This window comes from Microcaecilia unicolor, chromosome 1, assembly GCF_901765095.1.
Source record: "Microcaecilia unicolor chromosome 1, aMicUni1.1, whole genome shotgun sequence".
NCBI lineage: Eukaryota > Metazoa > Chordata > Amphibia > Gymnophiona > Siphonopidae > Microcaecilia > Microcaecilia unicolor.
The window spans coordinates 322,806,242-322,830,259 of record NC_044031.1 but is presented as its reverse complement, the minus strand read 5'-3'; the positions used below and the strand labels follow the sequence as shown (position 1 = coordinate 322,830,259).

General features: G+C 41.4%; 1 protein-coding gene across 1 annotated transcript in view; it reads right to left on the bottom strand.

Moving 5' to 3' along the window:
* Positions 1-24,018, bottom strand: part of BMP6 (bone morphogenetic protein 6) — a 275,015-nt gene that overhangs the window by 42,263 nt on the left and 208,734 nt on the right. Inside the window, exon 4 of the mRNA XM_030208947.1 lies at positions 19,189-19,386. Within this exon, the coding sequence (XP_030064807.1) occupies positions 19,189-19,386 (198 nt within the window). The remainder of the gene's footprint in view (positions 1-19,188; positions 19,387-24,018) is intronic.

Here is a 24,018-nt window from a genome sequence, read left to right as displayed (position 1 = left end):
GGGAAATGAAAAGAAGATATGCTGGACCTGGTTGGGGGGAGGGAGGGGAAGGAGAGATGCTGGAGTTTGTAGAAGGGAGAGAGGACAATGTTGGACATGGGGGGGGGGGGGGGGAGAGGGAAAATGAGAGAGAGTGTGCCTAGGGTGAAGGGGCTTAGCAACCGGAGAGGGAATTATGCATAATTTTGACATTTTTGGACATAATTCCCTGGAGTGTAGTAAACTGTTGCTCATAAACAAATTTACCAACAACAATAACAACAACAAAAGCTCTATCATTGCTTGACAACTATAAGTAAAACAGACATTTTTTAAGTGCAATACTGTATATAGCACTGGCTTTCTCTTTTACATAAAAGATGAATACAGGACTCTTTAGGGCAGAATGATCTGCAGGGCTTTCAAATGTGGGAAATGCACCATGAACTTCAGTTGTTAGATAAAATAAAGATAGCATACTGAATCACTAACCCCAGCCTTCTCCTTTTATTTAGAGGAAGAGGGAGATGATACATATTAACACAGAGTACATAATTCTGCTCCTCTTTGATACAGGGCAGGACCTGGCAATGAAGTTATTACTTAAGAAATTCTTTCTCTTTTTCCAACATAATTTCCACTGTTTTCAGTCCATTACTCCCAGCACATCCAGCCTCAGCTAACCTAGAGAATAGACCCAGTACAAGGACTGAATTAGGGCCCTTCTGTGTGACAGTGCACAGCACTTAATACTTGTGTCACTGGGCTGGACCCTTATATGTTACCCTTACTGCATAAAAGAGTAAGAACTAACAACTTCACAATGTTAGGCCCTGCTGCTAGTATTGTCAAGCTTTCTGTAGCTTCTCAAACAGAAAACCACTTTGCCTGCAGCAAACCACCAGTGAGACAGCCAAGACTAAAACCAGAAGCTCAGAAATGTCACCAATACCACTGCCCACAACATCCAAAATAACAGCTATTTTGTTTCAGAAACTGTAATAGGTATCATATGTAACCTCTAATTATTGGTTAAAACAGGCATGTTCTAGTCTGCTTATGCAAAAGACAGTAATAGTAGAGCCTGGTGTGTACTGAGCAAGCATGCTCCAGATGGAAAGTATCAAAACTTTGCTGTACCTTGTAAGATGCTGGGACTCCTGTGTATAAGTCAGAGCACTTCTGATCAAGTGTCCATTTTTCCCACTGAGACATACTCTACAAAGAGAACTAAATTATTGAGTGGAGAACTATAGTTAGATAAGGAAAAGTCACTGCAAGAAGTGAAATGCCAAGACTTTAAGTTCCATTTGCATCAGGTGTTGTGAGCCAGATTTCTATTGGAGAATTAATATCTGTTCTCTCTTTGCTAATCCTATAGGCAGTGGCATACCTAGGGTAGTTAACACCCGGGGCTGGTCATTTTTTAACACCCCCTGCCAAAATCCAGTACTAGGCATACCAAGAATACAAAACACTCAGGACCTATACAGCAATTCTACCATACCATAAGCAGTAATTTCTACAAGTCACAAAAGGAAAAGGAAAGCATCTTAAACACTACAGTGAGCCCTAGAACATCAATTCACCTATTGTAAAATGAAACCAGACAGAATAGTACAGATCATCAATCCTGCACATGCAATGCCAACTGAAAGCCATGTCTTTTTCACAAACACAGATACACCCTAATCCACTATAGAATAAGTAATCATAAACTCTCTATTTAGACAAAAATTAAACTGAAACCCCAAGATGCCAGACTCTGCATACAATGCAACACCACAGAAACAGAAAATGTCCCCTAGTACTGTGCAAAATATAAAGACAGCAGATGTAAATTTGAAAAAAACTAACAAATGCCAATCACCACTTTACAAATTAACAAATAGAAATAAAACAAATATAGAAAATAAAATACCATTTTATTGGACTAATACATTTAGCTGTCACAGGCCAAAACCTTCTTCCTCAGGTCAATACAGTATAGTGTGTTACAGTGTCCTAACCTGACCTGAGGAAGGGGGTTTTGTTCTCCGAAAGTTAGTCAAAATTTATTAAAATTAGTCCAATAAAAAGATTACCTTATTTACATATTCTATTATAAACATTTATTAACACAGCTACAATACTACTGTATCCTAAAGCAAAAAAAATAAAAATATATATTTTATTTACAGTTTGTTGTCTCTGACTTCTGCTTTCCTCATCTTCTTTTCACTGTCTTCCTTCCATCCAGCATCTGTCTTCGTTCTTTCTCTGCCATCCAGTGTCTGCCCTCTCTGCTGTCCCCTCCATCCAATGTCTGCCCTCTCTCCCTGCCCCTTCCATGCACATCTGCCCTCTATCGCTGCCCCTTCCATCCACCATCTGCCCGTCTGCCCTCTCTCTCTCTCCCCCTTCCATTCACTGTCTGCCCTTTCTATCCCTTCCATCCACTGTCTGCCGTTTCTCTCTGCCCCTTCAATCCACCATTTGCCATCCCTCCCCCACCCCCCATCCATCCATCCATCCAAGATCTGTCCCCTCTCTCTCTCTCTGCCCCTTTTTTCAGCCCCCAGTTCCAGCCCCCTTATCCCACCTGCCCCTAGTTCTAGCCCCAGCCCACATCTCCCACCTGCCCCCCCCTTTTCAGCCCCACTTCCATCTGAGAAGCCCCACCCCCTTCTCCCATCTGAGAAGTCCCCTCCCCACCCCCCTTCTCCCATCTGAAACCCCCCCTCTCCCATCTGAGCCCCCGACCTGACCACCACCTTCGTCCAGAGGACAGCCCTTGTCTCCTGCCACCACCCTGCCTTTAAAGAAAAAGCTGTGAAGTGGCGTGGCAGGCAGCGCCTCGCATCTGCCCTGCTTGTAAACAAAGTAAATCTCCATTCTCCTTGTCGTCGGGCCTTCACTCACTGGGTCCCGCCCTCATGGAAATAGGAAGTTACCTCAGAGGAGGGCGGGACCCAGTGAGTGAAGGCCGACGACAAGGAGAATGGAGATTTACGTCGTTTACAAGCAGGGCAGACACGAGGCGCTGCCTGCCACGCCGCTTCACAGCTTTTTCTTTAAAGGCAGGTGGCAGGAGACGAGGGCTGACTGCAGTGCCAGCAGAGTACCCCCCCACCCACTGACACCCGGGGCGGACCGCCCCGCCCTTGGTACGCCACTGCCTATAGGCTGTGGTGCTGTGAATAAAGAAGACATTTTTTGGGGGGGTTTGTATGAGCTCTTAATATAAGAACATGACATAAGCCATGCTGAGTCAGAGCAAGGTCCTTCAAACCCAGTTTTGGATAACAACCAGTGAGTCTCTAGATAGAAATATTTGGAGTGGGGGGAGAGGTAAGCTACCTTTGGGGGGTGGCAAGCCAAAATGACATTTCTACACATCATATCCTTCTTTCCTCCACTTTTAACTTAGTAATACAAGACACCAGGGCCTCCTATGCATTAAGAAACCCTCCCCCCCCCCCCCCTCCAGCCAGTTTCAGCTACCCAGTAAAACCATCATAATTGATAGTATCATTCAACAAATTCTGTGTGAGAGTAAAGACTGGAAACTCTACAGGATTGTACAGAATCTCAATATAAGCCCTGCATCTCCAGTTCTGTATCATAAATTCCATGTTCCCTAACAGTGGCGCTATCCCCCTTACCATACAAAAAAAATATCCAAATTGTGATTATCACTTCAGGAATAGCACATGCTCCTTCCACTGCCAGTCACTTTGTTTAAAGCAGATGGGTTTTTGTTTGTGTGGTGACTCTAAAGGACATGAAGACCACTAGTCCTGAGCATTTTTACCCTGGGTTGGCTTTCAAATTGCACCAGACACTGTTAAATAACACAAAACCCTGCAAAAAGACATTCAAAACCTATATAGGGCACAAGTACCATACCATAACAGCCCTGAGTCACCTATGAAAAAGAAGCAAACCTTGTGAAGAACAAACTGTCTTTATTAATACATAATGGCTCCCAAGAATTCAAACACAGTTGCCTGACATAGCCATGTTTCACCCAAATCCAGCTGTGTCAGGGACAAAATTACTGGAAAAGCAAACATAAAACCATTCAAATACATTTTAAATGGTGGGCTGCAAATATAAAAATCACATTTAAATTCCAAGGCAACTTAAAACATATATACCCAAAGCTTAACCATATGATAAGTAAAAACACATATATATAGATACATACATTAATCAATCAATTGATAAATAATATAATAAATATCATAAGAACAAATGATGCCATATTGCAGTGGTTGCCAAACATTTTCAGTTCATGGCATCCTTCGTGTCTGAGCAATTTTTTGCGTTATCCCCCCCCCCCCCCCTTCACGCTGATCTTTGCCCCCCCCCCCCCCCCCCAGGCCACACAGGTGTCCATCTTTTTTCTCTGCACAAATATAACAGTGCTAGGGTGTCCCTGTAACCAGCCCCTCCAAATGACACACTGATTACAATTTATAGCAAATTACTACTCTACCTATGAAAAGTTATTCCATTATTATACTTCCTCTTTATACATCTGTATACTGCACAAGCCGGCATGTTTACAAATACCTACTTGAGCACAACTTAAAAACAATTTACGAATTAACTTCCACAAACTACTGAAGACCCATCTCTTTAACAAGATATACCAATGTAAATATACACAACTTCTCCACATATACTCAGAACTGTCTTACAATATCTGCTTGCTATAGGACTATCATGTCTATTTTCTAACATATATGTCTATTTTCTAATACATTTCCACTATTCATGATTATTGTAAGCCACATTGAGCCTGCAAAGAGGTGGGAAAATGTGGGATACAAATGCAATAAATAAAAATAAATAAAAAATGCTACCAACATTAAAGAATGACTTGAGGCAGCTCATAGGTTTGCTTGCTTTGTTTTGAATGGGAAGGGAAACAGAGACTTATCTTTTGGCTTTAACTTTTTGACTTCATCCCATCTCTTGTTTTCATCCAACCTCCTTGGCAGTGAGTCCCGAAGGCTATCTGCTTCCTGTGGCCGCGACATTAAAAAAAAAAAGCTTGGGACCGCAGCAGCCTTCAGGCATGAGCTGTCGGCTCTGTTGGTCCTCTGCCCAAGCTGACATCGACTTCCAGTTCCGGGGGCAGAGGACCGGCAGAACTGACAGCACATACTTGAAGGCTGCTGCAGCCCTTTGCTTGCTTTTTTTTTTTGTTTTTCTGCCACTGCTGTCTGCAGTAGCGGTTCGGGCACGAGGTTTGCCGCAGCACCCCAGAGAGTTTGCTGTGGTACACCAGGGTGCTGCGGCACACAGTTTGGGAAACACTACCATATTGGATAAAACCAACTGTACCAAATTATGGCGGGATATGGCTTATCCAGCTGGTATAAAGCTCAAACTTCACCACAACTGGTCCAACTGTTAAAGTCAGATAGCACTGGATTACAAAGATAAAAACATGAAACATAGAAGATACAACAATAAATACAGGGAGCAAACACAAAACTCAGAGTAAAACTATAAGAAATTTCTACTTACAAGTTCCGTCTCCTGGGTCCATTTGTAAAAATGATCAAACAAGTTTGCTATGGCAGCTTAACTTATAAGTTCTAGTCATGTCATACATGCACAGTTACCAAACGAACAAAAGACAGGAAGCTCCTCTACAGCAAATCCAAAGGAAACACCAAGGAAGTAGAAGATGACACACAACTCACAGGCTGGGAGTTGCAAATAAAACCACTTTATTAGAGCAACAACAATAAAGACCCGACTCGGGTCTGTGTTTCGGCAGGCGAACCCCGCCTGCTTCAGGGGTCACGTACAAACACTATGCAAACACGGTAGTGTATTGTACTTGTTTTTCTTCAGCGATTTTACTTGTTGTGGAGTGGCAAACATCTCAATATTATTTTTATATACTTTTTGATCGAGTACTGAGATCTGTTTTACCTGTCACCACAGAGTTTTTTTTTTTAAGACAGCACTGATTAAAACTTCTTAGAAGCTGAGATAGTATAAATTTTAGCTTGTTGCCACCATGTTTTAAGGTGTATTTATTGAAAGGAAGGTTCAAATCTGTTTAACCTCCTGTGGCTAATTATGCATGTATGACATGACTAGTACATATAAGTTAGGCTGCCACAGCAAGCTTGTTTGAACATTTTTACAATGAGACCCAGGAGAAGGAACATGTAAATTTCTTACAGTTTTACTCTGAGTTTTGTGTTTGTTCCCAGTATTTGTTTTATCTTCTCTGTTTTATGAAGCTTGAGGTTTTACACCATCTGGGTAAGTCATTTCCCTCCTTAGATTGATACAGTTAGTTGAATCCAATTTGGCATCATTTCTTCTTATGATATTTATTGCACATGCAGAACATGGACAGACCCTCATCTGATACAAAATAGGGAACCACAAAAAACATGCGAAAAACTGAAAGAGGGACCCCCCACACACACATACACAATGAACGCCAGACTCTATAAGCAGTGACATTTTTTTTTATTTTCTACTTTTTTTGTCTGGCCATTTTATTTTTCTATAAGCGTACCTGAATGTACAGTGGTGGAAATAAGTATTTGATCCCTTGCTGATTTTGTAAGTTTGCCCACTGACAAAGACATGAGCAGCCCATAATTGAAGGGTAGGTTATTGGTAACAGTGAGAGATAGCACATCACAAATTAAATCCGGAAAATCACATTGTGGAAAGTATATGAATTTATTTGCATTCTGCAGAGGGAAATAAGTATTTGATCCCTCACCAACCAGTAAGAGATCTGGCCCCTACAGACCAGGTAGATGCTCCAAATCAACTCGTTACCTGCATGACAGACAGCTGTCGGCAATGGTCACCTGTATGAAAGACACCTGTCCACAGACTCAGTGAATCAGTCAGACTCTAACCTCTACAAAATGGCCAAGAGCAAGGAGCTGTCTAAGGATGTCAGGGACAAGATCATACACCTGCACAAGGCTGGAATGGGCTACAAAACCATCAGTAAGACGCTGGGCAAGAAGGAGACAACTGTTGGTGCCATAGTAAGAAAATGGAAGAAGTACAAAATGACTGTCAATCGACAAAGATCTGGGGCTCCACGCAAAATCTCACCTCGTGGGGTATCCTTGATCATGAGGAAGGTTAGAAATCAGCCTACAACTACAAGGGGGGAACTTGTCAATGATCTCAAGGCAGCTGGGACCACTGTCACCACGAAAACCATTGGTAACACATTACGACATAACGGATTGCAATCCTGCAGTGCTCGCAAGGTCCCCCTGCTCCGGAAGGCACATGTGACAGCCCGTCTGAAGTTTGCCAGTGAACACCTGGATGATGCCGAGAGTGATTGGGAGAAGGTGCTGTGGTCAGATGAGACAAAAATTGAGCTCTTTGGCATGAACTCAACTCGCCGTGTTTGGAGGAAGAGAAATGCTGCCTATGACCCAAAGAACACCGTCCCCACTGTCAAGCATGGAGGTGGAAATGTTATGTTTTGGGGGTGTTTCTCTGCTAAGGGCACAGGACTACTTCACCGCATCAATGGGAGAATGGATGGGGCCATGTACCGTACAATTCTGAGTGACAACCTCCTTCCCTCCGCCAGGGCCTTAAAAATGGGTCGTGGCTGGGTCTTCCAGCACGACAATGACCCAAAACATACAGCCAAGGCAACAAAGGAGTGGCTCAGGAAGAAGCACATTAGGGTCATGGAGTGGCCTAGCCAGTCACCAGACCTTAATCCCATTGAAAACTTATGGAGGGAGCTGAAGCTGCGAGTTGCCAAGCGACAGCCCAGAACTCTTAATGATTTAGAGATGATCTGCAAAGAGGAGTGGACCAAAATTCCTCCTGACATGTGTGCAAACCTCATCATCAACTACAGAAGACGTCTGACCGCTGTGCTTGCCAACAAGGGTTTTGCCACCAAGTATTAGGTCTTGTTTGCCAGAGGGATTAAATACTTATTTCCCTCTGCAGAATGCAAATAAATTCATATACTTTCCACAATGTGATTTTCCGGATTTAATTTGTGATGTGCTATCTCTCACTGTTACCAATAACCTACCCTTCAATTATGGGCTGCTCATGTCTTTGTCAGTGGGCAAACTTACAAAATCAGCAAGGGATCAAATACTTATTTCCACCACTGTAACTCACCTTGAGCTACTACTGAAAAAGATATGAGCAAAATCCAAATAAATAAATAAATAAATAAATAAATAATCAGGCTGGTCCCAGTCTCTTTTAAGTCTTCTCCTAAATTCTTTTCCAGGTTTGCCTTTACATTTTTTCTCTCTGCTTTCGTTTTTTTTCCATTCCTTCTCTACATCTGTCTGGTACTAATGTTTCATTTTATGTTTGTTTTATGTTTTTTTTGTTTTTACTTTTCTCTTCTCTGTGTGTATATCTGCCCATTTGATTGTACCCTCATTTCTCCCTCTCCCTCTAGTCTTCTTTTTACAATAATAATGGGTGATATCAATTACCCCGATACTGACTGGGTAAATGTAACATCAGGACACGCTAGGGAGGTAAAATGCCTTGACGAAATCAAGGACTGCTTTATGGAGCAGCTGGTACAGGAGCCGTCAAGAGAAAGAAAAATTCTAGACCTAGACCTTAGTGGAGTGCATGATCTGGTGCGGGAGGTAATGGTGCTGGGACCGCTTGATAACAGTGATCATAATATGATCAGATTTGATATTAGCTCTGAAGTAAGTATACATAGGAAATCAAATACGTTAGCATTTAACTTTAAAAAAGGAGACTATGATCAAATGAGAAGAACAGTGAAAAAAAAACTTAGAGGAGCGGCTGCGAGGGTCAAAAATTTACAACAGGCATGGATGCTGTTCAAAAACACCATCCTGGAAGCCCAGGCCAAATATATTCTGCGTATTAAAAAAGGAGGACAGAAGACCAAATGATAGCCGGCATGGTTAAAAAGTGAGGTGAAGGAAGCTATTAGAGCTAAAAGAAAATCCTTCAGAAAATAGAAGAAGGAACTGACTGAAAGTAATAAGAAACAGCATAGGGAATGTCAAGTCAAATGCAAAGCACTGATAAGGAAGGCTAAGAGGGACTTCGAAAAAAAGATTGCATTGGAGGCAAAAACACATAGTAAAAAATGTTTTAGGTAGGAATCTGGCAAAAGAATCCATTGGACTGCTAGATGACCGAGGAGTAAAAGGGACATTCAGGGAAGACAAAGCTGTAGTGGAGAGATTAAATGAATTCTTTGCTTCGGTCTTCACCGAGGAAGATCTGGGTAAGATACCGGTGCCAGAAATGGTATTCGAAGCTAACGAGTTGGAGAAACTGCATGAATTCTCTATAAACCTGGAGGATATAATGGTTCTACAAACTGAAGAGTAGCAAATCTCCTGGACCGGATGGTATTCATCCCAGAGTACTGATAGAACTGAAAAATGAACTTGCGGAGCTATTGTTAGTAATATGTAATTTATCCTTAAAATCGAGCGTGGTACCAGAAGATTGGAAGGTGGCTAATGTAACGCTGATTTTTTTAAAAAGGTTCCAGGGGAGATCCAGGAAATTATAGACCGGTGAGTCTGACGTTGGTGCCGTGCAAAATGGTAGAGACTATTATAAAGAACAAAATTACAGAACATATTCAAAATCATGGATTAATGAGACAAAGCCAACATGGATTTAGTGAAGAAAAATCTTGCCTCACTAATCTACTACATTTCTTTGAAGGGGTGAACAAACGTGGATAAAGGTGAGCCGGTTGATATTGTGTATCTGGATTTTCAGAAGGCGTTTGAGTACCTCATGAAAGACTCCAGAGGAAATTGGAGAGTCATGGGATAGGAGGTAGTGTTCTATTGTAGATTAAAAACTGGTTAAAAGATAGAAAACAGAGAGTAGGGTTAAATGGACAGTATTCTCAATTGAGAAGGGTAGTTAGTGGAGGGTTGTGAAAAATTACAAGAGGACCTTACGAGACTGGGAGACTGGGCATCTAAATGGCAGATGATGTTTAATATGAGCAAGTACAAAGTGATAAGCATGTGGGAAAGAGGAGCCTGAATTACGGCTACGTCATGCAAGGTCCCACATTAGGAGTCACAGACCAAGAAAGGGATCTAGGTGTCGTCGTTGATGATACGTTGAAATCTTCTGCTCAGTGTGCTGTGGCGGCTAAGAAAGCAAATAGAATGTTAGGTATTATTAGGAAAGGAATGGAAAACAAAAATGAGGATGTTATAATGCCTTTGTATTGCTCCATGGTGTGACTGCACCTCGAATATTGTGTTCAATGCTGGTCACCACATCTCAAAAAAGATATAGTGGAACTAGAAAAGGTGCAGAGAAGGGCGACGAAAATGATAAAGGGGATGGAACAACTTCCCTATGAGGAAAGGCTAAAGCGGCTAGGGCTCTTCAGCTTGGAGAAAACGCAGCTGAGGGGAGATATGATAGAGGTCTGTAAAATAATGAGTGGAGTTGAACGGGCAGATGTGACGCATCTGTTTATGCTTTCCAAAAATACTAGGACTAGGGGGCATGTGATGAAGCTACAAAGTAGTAAATTTAAAATGAATCAGAGAAAATGTTTCTTCACTTAACTTGTAATTAAACTCTGGAATTCGTTGCCGGAGAATGTGGTAAAGGTGGATAGCTTAGCAGAGTTTTAAAAAGGTTTGGACGGCTTCCTAAAGAAAAAGTCCATAGACCATTATTAAATTGGACTAGGGGAAAATCCACTGTTTCTGGGATAAGTAGTATAAAATGTTTTGTACTTTTTGGGATCCTGCCAGGTATTTGTGACCTGGATTGGCCACTGTTGGAAACAGGATGTTGGGCTTGATGGACCTTTGGTCTGTCCCAGTATGGCAATACTTATGTACTTAAGTACTCTCATCTATCTACTGGCTTTTCCCATCTCCCTCTCATTCTCTCCCCAGCACTCCCATTGCCCTTTTAGCCTCTCTCCTTCCCCAGTCTCCTATACCCCTCCAAGTTTTCATATTTCCTAGTCCCCCATTTCCATCTTCTGTACTCACCCTCTTAGCCCTCATTTATTCTCCACTGTACCTCATCCCTCTATCAGTCCCAGCTCCACCCCTGTCTCTCCTTCCTTCCCTTGCCTCCAGGTCATTCTTCTGTTTCATACCCTATACTCCATATCCTACTGCCTTTCTTTCACCATTTTTAAACCCGATTTCCAACTTCACGCAACCCTAGTACCCTCATCCCATTTCAATGCATCTTATCCTCTCTCTAGGCTTCTAGGTCATTCACATTATATCTCAACCTTTCCCCCACACTTCGTCCCCTTTCTCTTACCCCTTATTTTGGACCCTCACTCATTCTCCCAATACATCAACGTACCCCCACTCATACCCACCAATTGCCAAATACTCACTATCCCTTAGAAAGTCCCACTCCATCTCTCCCACCCAATAATTCCCTGTTGTGCTCCCCAACACCTTCCCATTCAATCATCAAGTCCCAGTCATCTTCTGCTCAGTTCCTCTACTCCTTCCCCTAGTCCTCCACCCCTAGTCACGTCCATCTTCTGCTCTGTTCCCCTTCTCCCTCATCTTCCACATCCCATTCATCTTTTGCTCTTTCTAGGGTCTCCAGTCCATTTGACATTTCTTCTCTCTCTCTCTCTTATGTCTACCATCATTCCCTATCTGTCCTGTCTAGCACCTCCCCTCTGTGTTCCTGTTTCTCTCACTGTTTACTTTTCCCCCTCTCTTCTCTTTCTTCTGCATCCCCATTTACTGGCCACCATCTCTCCCTCTCTCTCCCCTGCTCCCCTCCCCATAGTATATCATCTTTACTTCCCCTGCTCCCTCCCCTTGGTATAACACCTCTCTCTCTCTCTCTCTCTCTCTCTCTTTCTTTCTCTCTACCACTTTGGTTGTACCACAGAAAGGCTATATATCAATGACTCTTTACCCTTTCTCTTATTCCCTTCTTAGTTCCAGCATCTCTCCTACCTCCCCCCTCACAATCTAGAGGGAAAGCTTCTGGAGCCAGCTGAAGGCATCATGATTTCATGAAGCTGACTCTGCCAGTGTCCCACCTGAGACTGGAGAACTGCAGTGCTGCGACAGGAAGGGAGAGAGAGAGAGAGAGAGAGAGAGAAAGATACTAGACCTTGCAGGGCAAGGGTAGGTATGCTAGACACATAAAGGGGCATAATCAAAAGGGACGCCCAAGTTTGCTGAGGACGTCTTTGCAAAACGTCTCAATGGAGGGGCGTGGAAACCCGTATTATCAAAACAAGATGGGCGTCCATCTTTCGTTTCGATAATACGGTCGGGGATGCCCAAATCTTGAAATTTAGGTCGTCCTTAGAGATGGTCATCCCTAGACTTGGTCATTCTGATTTTCGGCGATAATGGAAACCAAGGACGCCCATCTCAAAAATGACCAAATGCAAGCCCTTTGGTCATGGGAGGAGCCAGCATTCATAGTGCACTGGTCCCCCTGACATGCCAGGACACCAACCGGACACCCTAGGGGGCACTGGAGTGGACTTCATAAATTGCTCCCAGGTACGTAGTTCCCTTAACTTGTGTACTGAGCCCCCCCCCCCCAAAACCCACTACCCACAACTGTACACCACTACCATAGCCCTTACGGGTGAAGGGGGAACCTAGATGTGGGTACAGTGGGTTTGTGGTGGGTTTTGGAGGGCTCACATTTACCACCACAAGTGTAACAGCTGGGGGGGATGGGCCTGGGTCCGCCTGCCTGAAGTGCACTGCACCCACTAAAACTGCTCCAGGGACCTGCATACTGCTATGATGGACCTAAGTATGACATTTGAGGCTGGCACAAAATATATATATATATTTTTTTGTTACATTTGTACCCCGCGCTTTCCCACTCATGGCAGGCTCAATGCGGCTTACATGGGGCAATGGAGGGTTAAGTGACTTGCCCAGAGTCACAAGGAGATTTTTTAAGATTTTTTTGAGGGTGGGGGAGTAAGGGGAGGTCATCCCCGATTCTCTCCGGTGGTCATCTGGTCAGTTCAGACACCTTTTTGTGCCTTGGTCGTAAGAAAAACACGACAAGGTAAAGTCGTCCAAGTGCTCATCAGGGACGTCCTTTTTTTTTCCATTATGGGTCGAGGACGTCCATGTGTTAGGCACGCCCACGTCCCGCCTTTGCTACGCCTCCGACACGCCCCCGTGAACTTTGGCCGTCCCTGCGACAGAAAGCAGTTGGGGATGTCCAAAATCGGCTTTTGATTATACCGATTTGGACGAGCCTGTGAGAAGGATGCCCATCTTCTGATTTGTGTCGAAAGATGGGCGGCCTTCTCTTTCGAAAATAAGCCTGATAGTGAGCACCAGGTTCTAAAACTGGGGTGGTAAGCCATTATTTTGTGGTGGCACTTACCAGCTTATACTGACACCTATGGTGACAACTACCCAGCAGACCCCAAAAATAGATCATGTTTCTTGTTACAGTTCATTTCCAAGACTAAGAAGTAGCTCTCCCCAAGTTTAACTGGCTAATTATTTTTATGGACTTTCCTCTGTGAATTTGTCCCAAATCCTTCCGAACTACGCTATGTTAGTTGCCTTGACCTTGCTCTCCAGCAACAGATTCCGCTACTTAATTTGTTTTTAATTTGTTGATTGTAACTTTCAGGCGTGTCCTCTGATTTTAGTATTTGAAAGGCTGAACAACTGCTCCCTATTTAACCATTTCTCCCACTCATGATTTTATACATTTCTATTTTATAACATAACATTACATTTCATGTATTCTGCTATTACTAGAAACAGTTCTAAGTGGATCACAAATAAGAGGACAAGATAGTTATCTAGGAATCACAATATATACAAACATCTAACAATTACAATAAAAACCTCAGTGGATTGAATAAGCTTTCAATTGTGTAAACCATATTTGCGAAATAAAAAGGGTTTTACAAATTTCCTAAAAGTCATATAATTGGAAATAGTTGAAGATTAGCTGGTAATGCTTTCCACATTTTAGCTGCCTGAAAAGCAAAGCAGGAAGTAAATAATTTTTGTAATTTCTTCCCCTTTGAAGTTGGAATGGAAAATACAGAATTATTGCATAAAGAACATCTCTGACCATAAGAAAATTGAAATAAATCATGCAAATAGCATGGTGCAATGCTATAAATAACCTTGAATAAAATGCAATAAAATTTAAACACAATTCAAGCCTCCAATGGAAGCCAATGGAGTTGAATATATAAAGAAGTTATTCAATCAGTTTTATGCAATGAAAAAAATCAAATAGCAGTGTTTTGAATAGTTTGTAATTTCTGCATCAAGTATTTTGAGTAATCTAAGTATATGATATTTCAATCAATCTGTGATAGGATGTGTGATTGAGCTAGTAACCTAAAATGTTCTGGATCAAAAAATTTACAAATCCAACATAATTTCCGCATAATCAGATTTATTTGAGGTTCAAGCGACAGAGAATGGTCAAATAAAATACCCATAATCCGCATTGTCAAGTTGAAATTAATCTCTGAATATGTTGTGGAAAGCAAATTCCTATACGTAGGGTCAGGCTTTACTCCTATCATTAAAAATTTAGGTTTGTCATTATTTAATTTCAGTCGATGTTTCAATATCCAGGCCTCTACTTTAAACTGAACAGAGACAAGACCAAATTCCTAGTACTATCCAGCCCACACAACCCCACATCCTACCAAAAATTCACAGTCAACCAAGTAGAGAGGTGTGGTAGCCGTGTTAGTCCACTCTTAAAGGTTATCAATAGAAATCAAACAAAATAAAACATGGAAAAGAAAATAAGATGATACCTTTTTATTGGACATAACTTAATACATTTCTTGATATGTATCAAGAAATGTATTAAGTTATGTCCAATAAAAAAGGTATCATCTTATTTTCTTTTTCATGTTTTATCTTGTTTGATTTCTATTGATAACAGTCAATCAACAAACATATCACATTGAAACACAACTTAAAATACTAGGAATCATTTTCGACGAACATCTAACACTGGACAATCAAATATCAGAAGTAACATCAAAATGCTTCAGAACACTATGGAAACTGAGAAGAATAAGAGACTATTTCCCTAGACAATCTTTCCAGATACTGGTCTAGTCAATGATACTATCACAACTATAATACTGCAATGCACCATACATAAGGTGCAAGGAAAACACACTAAAATTGCTGCAAAACAGTCCAAAACACAGCAGCAAGACTGATTTTCATTAAATCGAAATATGAAAGGGCAACCCCACTGCTTGAAACACTACATTGGCTACCAGTCAAGGCAAGAATATTTTTCAAAACAAGTATTCTAATCTTCAGGTTATTATTTGGAATGGCACCCGAATATATGCTTAACTTGATTGAACTAACCTCAAGAAATGCTAGCCCAGTAAACAGAGACTACCTACTCCTACACCTACCCAACTGCAAAAACGCCATCTACAAAACTATCTACATAGCAGGATTTAGCTACTGGGGTTCCAAATGGTGGAACTCAATACCAAAAAACATAAGAAGCATCACAAATCTTCTCCAATTCAAAAAAGAAATGAAAACCTACCTGTTCAAAAAATTCTACAGCTAATCACAAAGATATCGTTGCCTTCCTTTCAGATCTACCTCTTCAAAACTATATGGATAAAGATCACCAAAATTCTACAACTAAACACAAAAGCTACCACTTCCTTTTCCTCTTGAAGAGATAGATTTGAATAACCATGAACTACAGATGCCCTCTCCACATTGCACAACACTATTGTAACTCCACCAAAATTTAAACTGTAAGACACTTCGAACCGAAATGTTTTTGGATAATAGTAGGATACAAGAATGCATTAATTAATTAGGCTACTACATTTGTGTATTGTATCCAACAACATTTCAAAAGAACCATATATCGGAATTACAACTGTGATATCATCTGCATAAATAATAGTTCCAGTTTCTGACCAAGAGAATGTAGGTAAACATTAAACAATGTAGGCAACAGCGAAGAAACTTGAGGCACTCTGCAAGAATTTTTCCAACCATCAGAGAGAATAGCATTCATTTTAACTCTATATGTTCTATCAGAAATAAAACCACAATACCAATTAAGAACACTGCCTAAGATTCCCAAATCTTCTAATATTTGCAAGAGAATATAATAATCTGCCAGATCAAAAGCACATGATAAATCAAATTGTAATATTAGAACATGTTTACCCTCGCTGACAAATGTTCTAAGTGTATCTAATAAAGATCCTACCACTGTCTCAGTACTAAAATTTGAACGGAAACTTAACTGTGAATTACGTAATATATGAATCGTATCCAAGAACTCAACTAATTGTTTTGCAACTAACTCTTCCATAAATTTAACACCTCTCACTCATCTGAAAGGGAATGTTTTCTTACCAAAGGGAGGGACACTCAGAGGGGCATTTTCGAAAGAAACATCTAAGTTGGGATTTGGACGTCTTTGTAAAACATCCAAATCCGGAGGCGGGGAAAAGTGTATTTTCGAAAAAAAAATGGACGTCCATCTTTCGTTTCAAAAATACCAAGGACATCCTTAGATTTGGATGACTTTGACTTTCAGCGATTTTTGAAACCAAAGACGTCCAAGTCAAAAGTGTCCAAATGCAAGCTATTTAGACGTAGGAGGAGCCAACATTTATAGTGCACTGGTCCCACTGATATGCTAGGACAGCAATTGGGCACCCTAGGGGGCACTGCAGTGGACTTCATAAAGTGCTCCAAGGCACATAACTCCCTTATCTTGTGTGCTGAGCCCCCCAACCCCCCCAAAACCCACTATTCCCAACTGTACACCAGTACCATAGCCCTTATGGTTGAAGGGGGGCACCTATATGTGGGTACAGAAGGTTTCTGGTGGGTTTTGCAGGGCTCGCTCTTTCCTCCACAAATGTAACAGGTAGGGGGGTATGGGCCTGGGTCTGCCTGTCTGAAGTGCACTGCACCCACTAAAACTGCTCCAGGGACCTGCATACGCTGTCATGGACCAGAGTATGACATCTGTGGTTGGCATAGAGGCTGGCATGTAATATTTTTAATGATATTTTTTGAGGGTGAGATGGGGGTTAGTGACCACTGGGGGAGTAAGGGGAGGTCATCCCCGATTCCCTCCGGTGGTCATCTGGTCATTTCGGGCGCCTTTTTGTGCCTTATTTGTAATAAATCACAATGTCTTACACAGATCGACAAAACTGCTATCTTCTCATGAAGATTTCAAAAAAACCAAAATAGCAGTATTCAAAAGTCTATATCATCATATCAAACAAATTCAAAAAATGTCAAAAACGGGGGAAAAAGTCTCAACAAGTACGACAACCCTCATAGAAACAGTTAGTTGTGCGTACAAAAAGTCATTATAGACTAAAAAATCCCCCGTAGACAAAAGAATTTTTCACATATTTTTCTAAATTGCTTTTCTCATAAACAATCAAAAAAAGTCCATAGAGCCTTGAATATACTTAGAACAATGTCAACGTGGTTAAATAAAGTGCACCAAAACACTTAACTTTATGGCTTCTATCACTGTGAACTCCAGAGTGCGTGTAGATTCCGACGGTCCCATTTCGAAATTCTTCTTCAGGAAACCATACCGCAAAAAGGCTGTCCTAACTTTATCTGGCCAGTCATCTGTGCACCAGTCTGAATATCAGCTGGGACCTGGATAACTTCCGCTGGCCATCTATGACCCAGATTAGGGGATTAGGCCTGCGGCAGTCAGTGCCTTTAAATTCACATGTTCAATATCTGGTGGTTTATTTATTTGAGTGCTCCTGCATTAACTATGCATTAGCCAGTTAGCGCGTGATAATTATAACACCCGCTCTCCGCCCATGCCATGCCTCCAAATAGAAACATTTGTAAAACTTTAATAACATGTGGTTTGGGGCATGTAAACAGGGAAAATTCCAGAAAATGCTTTAATATGTTTGGTGGAAGCTTGTTTTAGTGCATTAAACTGCACACTAACCCCCTAATTCTGTAAATGTCGCCAAAAGCTGTTTGCACAAATTTGGGCATGTGCCCAATTTAACTGAATACTGAGCTAATTAGCACCAATAATTGGCTTTTAAACAAGCAATTATTGACACCAATTAGACTTAATTAGCATTTACGTGTCACAATTAAGTGCATGATCCGTGCCTAAAATGTGTGTGTGATCTGAAAAAGGGGGCATGGAAATGGAAGGGTCATGGGCATAACGGGGCCATTCCTAAAATTAACGAGCATTGTTATAGAATAATGGGGATATGTGCCTAATTTAGGTTCGTACATTTGCATCACATTTCAGTTGATGCAAATGGCTGTGCCTAAAGTTAGGCGCCATTCCCAGAATTAAGCACTATTCTATACACCACACCTAAATTTAAGTGCAACTTATAGAATAGCACTTTTTTCTGTGCCAATTTCTTTTGGCACCATATAGAGACTCTAGCTCTAAGTGCGTAATTAGAAATAATGACCCCTTAGTGCACATTAACTTGATTTAAAGGCATCAGCCTACAATTAATGTACATTAAGTTGATCAGTGCACGTTAAAAAGTTTTAATTGGATTATTAATTTTTTTATTACAACAAATGCGTGAAATGAACCACCAAAAATCCAAATATCAGCAGAAACGACCAATTGAACTAAAATGTTTTGCTCTTGCACAGCCATAATATTTACTCCTGTTTAACCAGTTTCAGGAAACAGCTGGTAAAGAAAAAAAAATCAGGTGCAACTTCCAGGTGCATTTACTGCCCACTGCAATTTTAAAGCCGAAGGTACACACTGTACTAGGGGTGTGCATGGGAAAAACATTTCCCAGCTCTTTTTCAGATTTCTGTCCTTTTTCCTGAACTAGTTTTTTTTAATTGTGTTCATTAAAAGTTTTAACATGTGCAGATCAACTTTACACTTGTTAATTCATAGGTTAGCAATGCTATAAATTGATTTTGTTTGCTATAAACTAAGACACACTAACAAACCAAATTTACCCTAACGAATGCACATCTCTAATGTATACTGTCACTGTGAAACTTGGAGAAAAAACACGGGTAAAAAGTACCTGCAGACTTAATCCCAATGCAGACATTTTGAAATTTACTCCTGACAGATGGAAATGGGGAAAGCCAGGCTTAGCTTAGCCTGACCTTGGGTGGCAATATTCAACATCATTTGTTCCATGTGAGGGAAGCAAGTTTGGAAGTACATTACCTGAAATACTCGATGTCCTGGACACATCTTGGGACTGTGTGGAGCGATTGCGGTTCTGTTGCTTGCGTTTGTTTGCTGCTGACCGTGTGGTGCGGAGATGAACCTCACTCACTTTAAAGAAGGCCACCATGAAAGGCTGTTTGTTATAAGGGCCATCTCTACCTATTAAGCCTGCACCTCGAGGGTTTACACTGAGACCTTGATGTAGGAGCAAAGAAAAAAAAACAGCATTATTAAAGGTATGATGGGGTTGGTGGGGAGTAGAGTATGATTACTTGTGTTCTACTAGTAAGAGGCTTCCAGGTTTTGCTGCTGCAACTAGCCACTTAACTTGATAAAAAAAACTAGGTACAAGCACTATACAGCACACATTCTATAAGATGCATGTATGGGGCAAGTCTGTATATAGGAAAGCAGCAGGGCTGTGGAGACGGTACACCAAACCTTCCACTCCGACGCCTCGATGTTTCTACTGTCCGACTCCAGCTAATAATAGGTTTTAAATTTTTTGTTCTGGATCTAATAACTTATATTTACCCATACTTTAGATCCAGGACAAAAATATATATAACTATAAAATGATAAATTTACCACATATTCTAATGTAAGTTTTTATTTTGAAGCTGGGGTCGGCACATTTTTACTGACCCCACCCAAAATTGCTTCCGACTCCAACTCCACAGCCCTGGAAAGTAGGCACCTACTTTCTTAATAAAGTATTGCATAATAAGTAAAATACATGCCTTCATACAAAAATCGTTTTAAATACTCCAACACTGTTGCTCAGTTTAAACTCTCTCATATTTAAAACATTTTCCATATGAAGTGATTAAAGTTTGATAGTTGATCAATTACGACATCAGTGAATTACTGGACTGAGACAAGAGTTATTGTTAAGGACACATCTATGACTATTTCCCTGTGTGCATATTGATTGTGGTTTGGGGCTTTTCTAAATGCTGGAGATATGCATATGCATTCTATAAGTGACATGCATAAATGTGAGCCCCACCCATGCTCCGCCTACCTATAAAATACACACTGTGCAAGACATGTCTATATTTACAAAATACAACCTGATTATGTCCCAAACATCCGATCTTTTATATTTTACAAAGTCCAGTTTCATATATTCATCATATCTTCAAATTCACTTCATACACTGGTATTGAATATCTGCAGAGCCTAGGAAACTTCCAGCTCTACCCTGTCCAACCCAAACCGCCCTGGCACTAATTAGACAGCGCTGTGGCAGTCAGAGCAGATATTCAGCCTCCTCTCAGGCCAACCAGCACAATTTAACCAGCAGGAGCCTCTCCCGCCTTGTTAAATCATTATAAACATCAACCCATAAATTCATTGGTAACAATGCTTATAGACTGCCCATGCAACCAACAAAAATGACTGCTGAAGCAGATCACAGGCTGGTAAGTTCCAGAGCACCACAACTCTTCTGGAACACATAATTCCAATTTGTGTGCTCCTTGAATCATCTTCCTGAAAAGAGATTACTCTAAACAAAAGAGAGAGCCAGTTATACCCTTCTGAGCTGCTGGACCATGCTTTGTTAGTTATGGCAAAATGAATTCTCTCTATTAATAACTTCAACAGCTAGCAAGTCATCGCGCCAGTAGATTACATTCTGGAGTGGAGGAGTAGCCTAATGGTTAGAGCAGTGAGCTAGGCAAATCCCATGACAAGTCCTTGTGGCCTTGGGCAAGTTACTTAAGCCTCTATTGCCTTGGATCTGATTCTAGGCAGGTTCTGGCAATACTGCTAGTCCAGGTCATGACTTCACCCCCCCCCCCCCCCTATTTTGGGCAGCCTCACACTGCACAGAAGGCAATAGCATAATCTTTAAGAACTTGAAATAGCGGGGCCACTCCTGTATCTTGCTAAGACAACCAAAAGGGGAGGATCCTTCATTGTTTTGGTCACCAGGAGTCAGTTCAACTCAAGGGCACATCTGGATCTAGAGATTACCTTCCTGTTCTTAAGCTTCCAACTACCAAATGAAAAGAGCTACCACTACCCAAGAAAAGCTCCAGGAAGATGTATTCAGTGATATACCTAAGATTCAGGTCAGGCAGTGGCATATATTATTAGTTAAAGAAGTAGGTTACGAACCAGGGAAGCCAGGGTTCAAAATCCCAATCTCTCACAGATGCTCTATTTTGACCTTGAGCAAGTCACTCCGTCCTCCATTACCTCAGGTACAACTTATATTTTGAATCTATTTGGGCAGGGAAATAATTCATGTACTTGGAACATAACATACCTTTAGTTCAGATTCGGAAAATGCAAGTAACAAATCTAAAATCCAAATCCTATTTCTGAAGCCGATCTCAGGCAAAGCATCAGAGAAAAAGTCAAGGTCTTGAGGCTACCAAATGGATACACTGTTTAATTCTGTAACAAATGTTTTCCATATTGCTTATTCTTCCATCATGGGATGTTATAAGCAAATATGGTGACTTTTATTGAAAATCCTCCAGGATTTTCTTCCGTGAACACAGAACAAAAGTAGTTGTTTAGCATTTGCGCTTTTTCCTTGTCACTCTCCATATAGAAATCCTCAGCATCCTTCAGTCTTACAATTCCATTTCTAACCTTTCTCCTTTCCCTGATATACTTGACACCTCACTTTACATCTTTAGCCCTTTTTCTTCTGCCTGTACTTTTGAAATCCATATTCCTTTCCTTAACTGGCATTCTTTTTCTCTGTTCCTCTTCTTGCATTCATGTGCATTTTGTGATGCTACCACTTTCGACTATTTCCCAGCCACTTCTTTGAAAAATAATATCAGTTTCCTTTTCCTCTTGATTTTATTTATTTTCTTTACATAAAAACCTGTTGCCATTTGTATAGCTTGCTCAGCTTGGTCCATTGTATTTCCACCCATCCCATCAGCTCTTTTTCAAGGTACTTCCTCATTTTAATAAAATCAGCTTATTTGAAATTCAGTACTTTGAATTCTGCATGCCTGCACACAGCTTTATTTTTTATCAAGCCACACCATGTGGTGATCACAACTGCCCAGATGGGCACCTACCCAGACATTAGACACACTTCACCCATTTGTATTAAATCCAGTGTCACTTCTTTCCTTATAGGCACAATTTGTCTCAGCAGAGCACCTTGATCTCTCTACCTCTTCCTGATTCTGCAGATGGGACATTTTAATCCAACTCTGGCAAGCTGAAATTGCCTAGCAACAGCACCTCCCCTTTCATTGCCAGCTTTTGAATATCAATAATCATATCTCTGTCCAGTCTCCATTTCAGTTGGAGGTCTGTAGATGACACCTGTTTGGATGAAAGTTCCATCTCCAAGATGATCCATGTTGCTTCTTCCTTTCCCCCAAGCTCCCTGCATAGCTGCCACTTAAAAAATGTTTTTCACACGCATAAGGACATAAGATTTGCCATACTGGATCAGACTAAAGGCCCATCTAGCCCAGCATCCTGTTTCCACTCATTATCTGGAAGAATCCCAGAAAATAGCAAACGTCCATGGTACTTATCCCCAGGGATAATCAGGTTTATAGACTTTTCCTACAGGAATTTGTCCAAATCTTTTTCAAACCAGCTACACTATCTGATTTTACCACATGCTACAGGAATACGTTCCAGATCTTAACTATGCTACTCCTCCACCTTTTCAGCCATCTGTATCCCTCCTAAAAAGATTAAGCTGGGCATAGCTGTGTCCCATTCATGGGACTCATTGAACCATGTCTCTGAAATCACAATAATGTCTAAATCTGCCTCTTACATTAGGGCTTGCAGTTCTGCAACTTAGTTGCTTAGACTGTGAGCATTTGTGCTCCTTGCTTTCCTGTTATATTTTGTTGCCTTTCTCACAGAAGTCTTATGTCCTCTTTTAAGATATAATATATATTCCAAAAGGTGAGGAATGAGCTGCTGCCACTGCCCTGCCCCCCCCTTCGAGGCAAGGCATGAGCTGCCGCCACTGCCATCTTCCCCCTATCTTCCCTAGCCCCCGTCCACCAATTTACCTTTTCTTTCTTGTTTTTCCAAAGGAAGTGGCAGCAGCGATTCCCAGAAGTTGCCCTGCCGCCAGTCCCAGCCCCTTCACTTTACTGTGACCTGCCTTTCTGGCGTAACTTCCTGTTTCATTGGAAGCGGACCGCTATAGGCAGAGGGGGCTGGGACCGGCGGCAGGGCTGCCTCTGGGAATTACTGCCACCCGCCTTTGGAAAAACAAGAAAGAAAAGGTAAATTGGTGGAAAGGGGTTGGGGAAGTAAGGGTGGGAGGCGATGCTGCCTGAGGCCCCCAACTCAGGTGGCCTAATGGTAGGGCCGCCCCTGGGCCTGTGACACCTAACCTCTGTCCCTCAAACGTCTACATATACATCATGTGAAAATGCAATCTTATCAGCTCTGAACAGGAAGCACTGTATAAAATGTTTGAACGTTTGGGTAGCTTGCCAGGTGCCCTTGACCTGGACTGGCCGCTGTTGGGGACAGGATGCTGGGCTTGATGGACCTTTGGTCTTTTCCCAGTATGGCATTACTTATGTACATATAACAATTCTTATAAAATTAACCCCTCCAAAGGGTAGAAGCTTCCTGTATTACACTGGTGCTTTTGTTGGTTAGTTGCAAGGCACAGAACACATTTTGCTTGTATCCTACTTATTACATCTTGCATTGAGATGGTTGGTTGCACCCAATGAACAGGTGTATTAAATCTGAAATTTTGAACATGGTATGCATCTCTTGAAGTTCAGTTCAAGGTGCAAATGTGCGTTCCCTCAGAAATTACCAGCCTATCAACCCCTTCTCAAGAGTCTTGCTCATCATCTG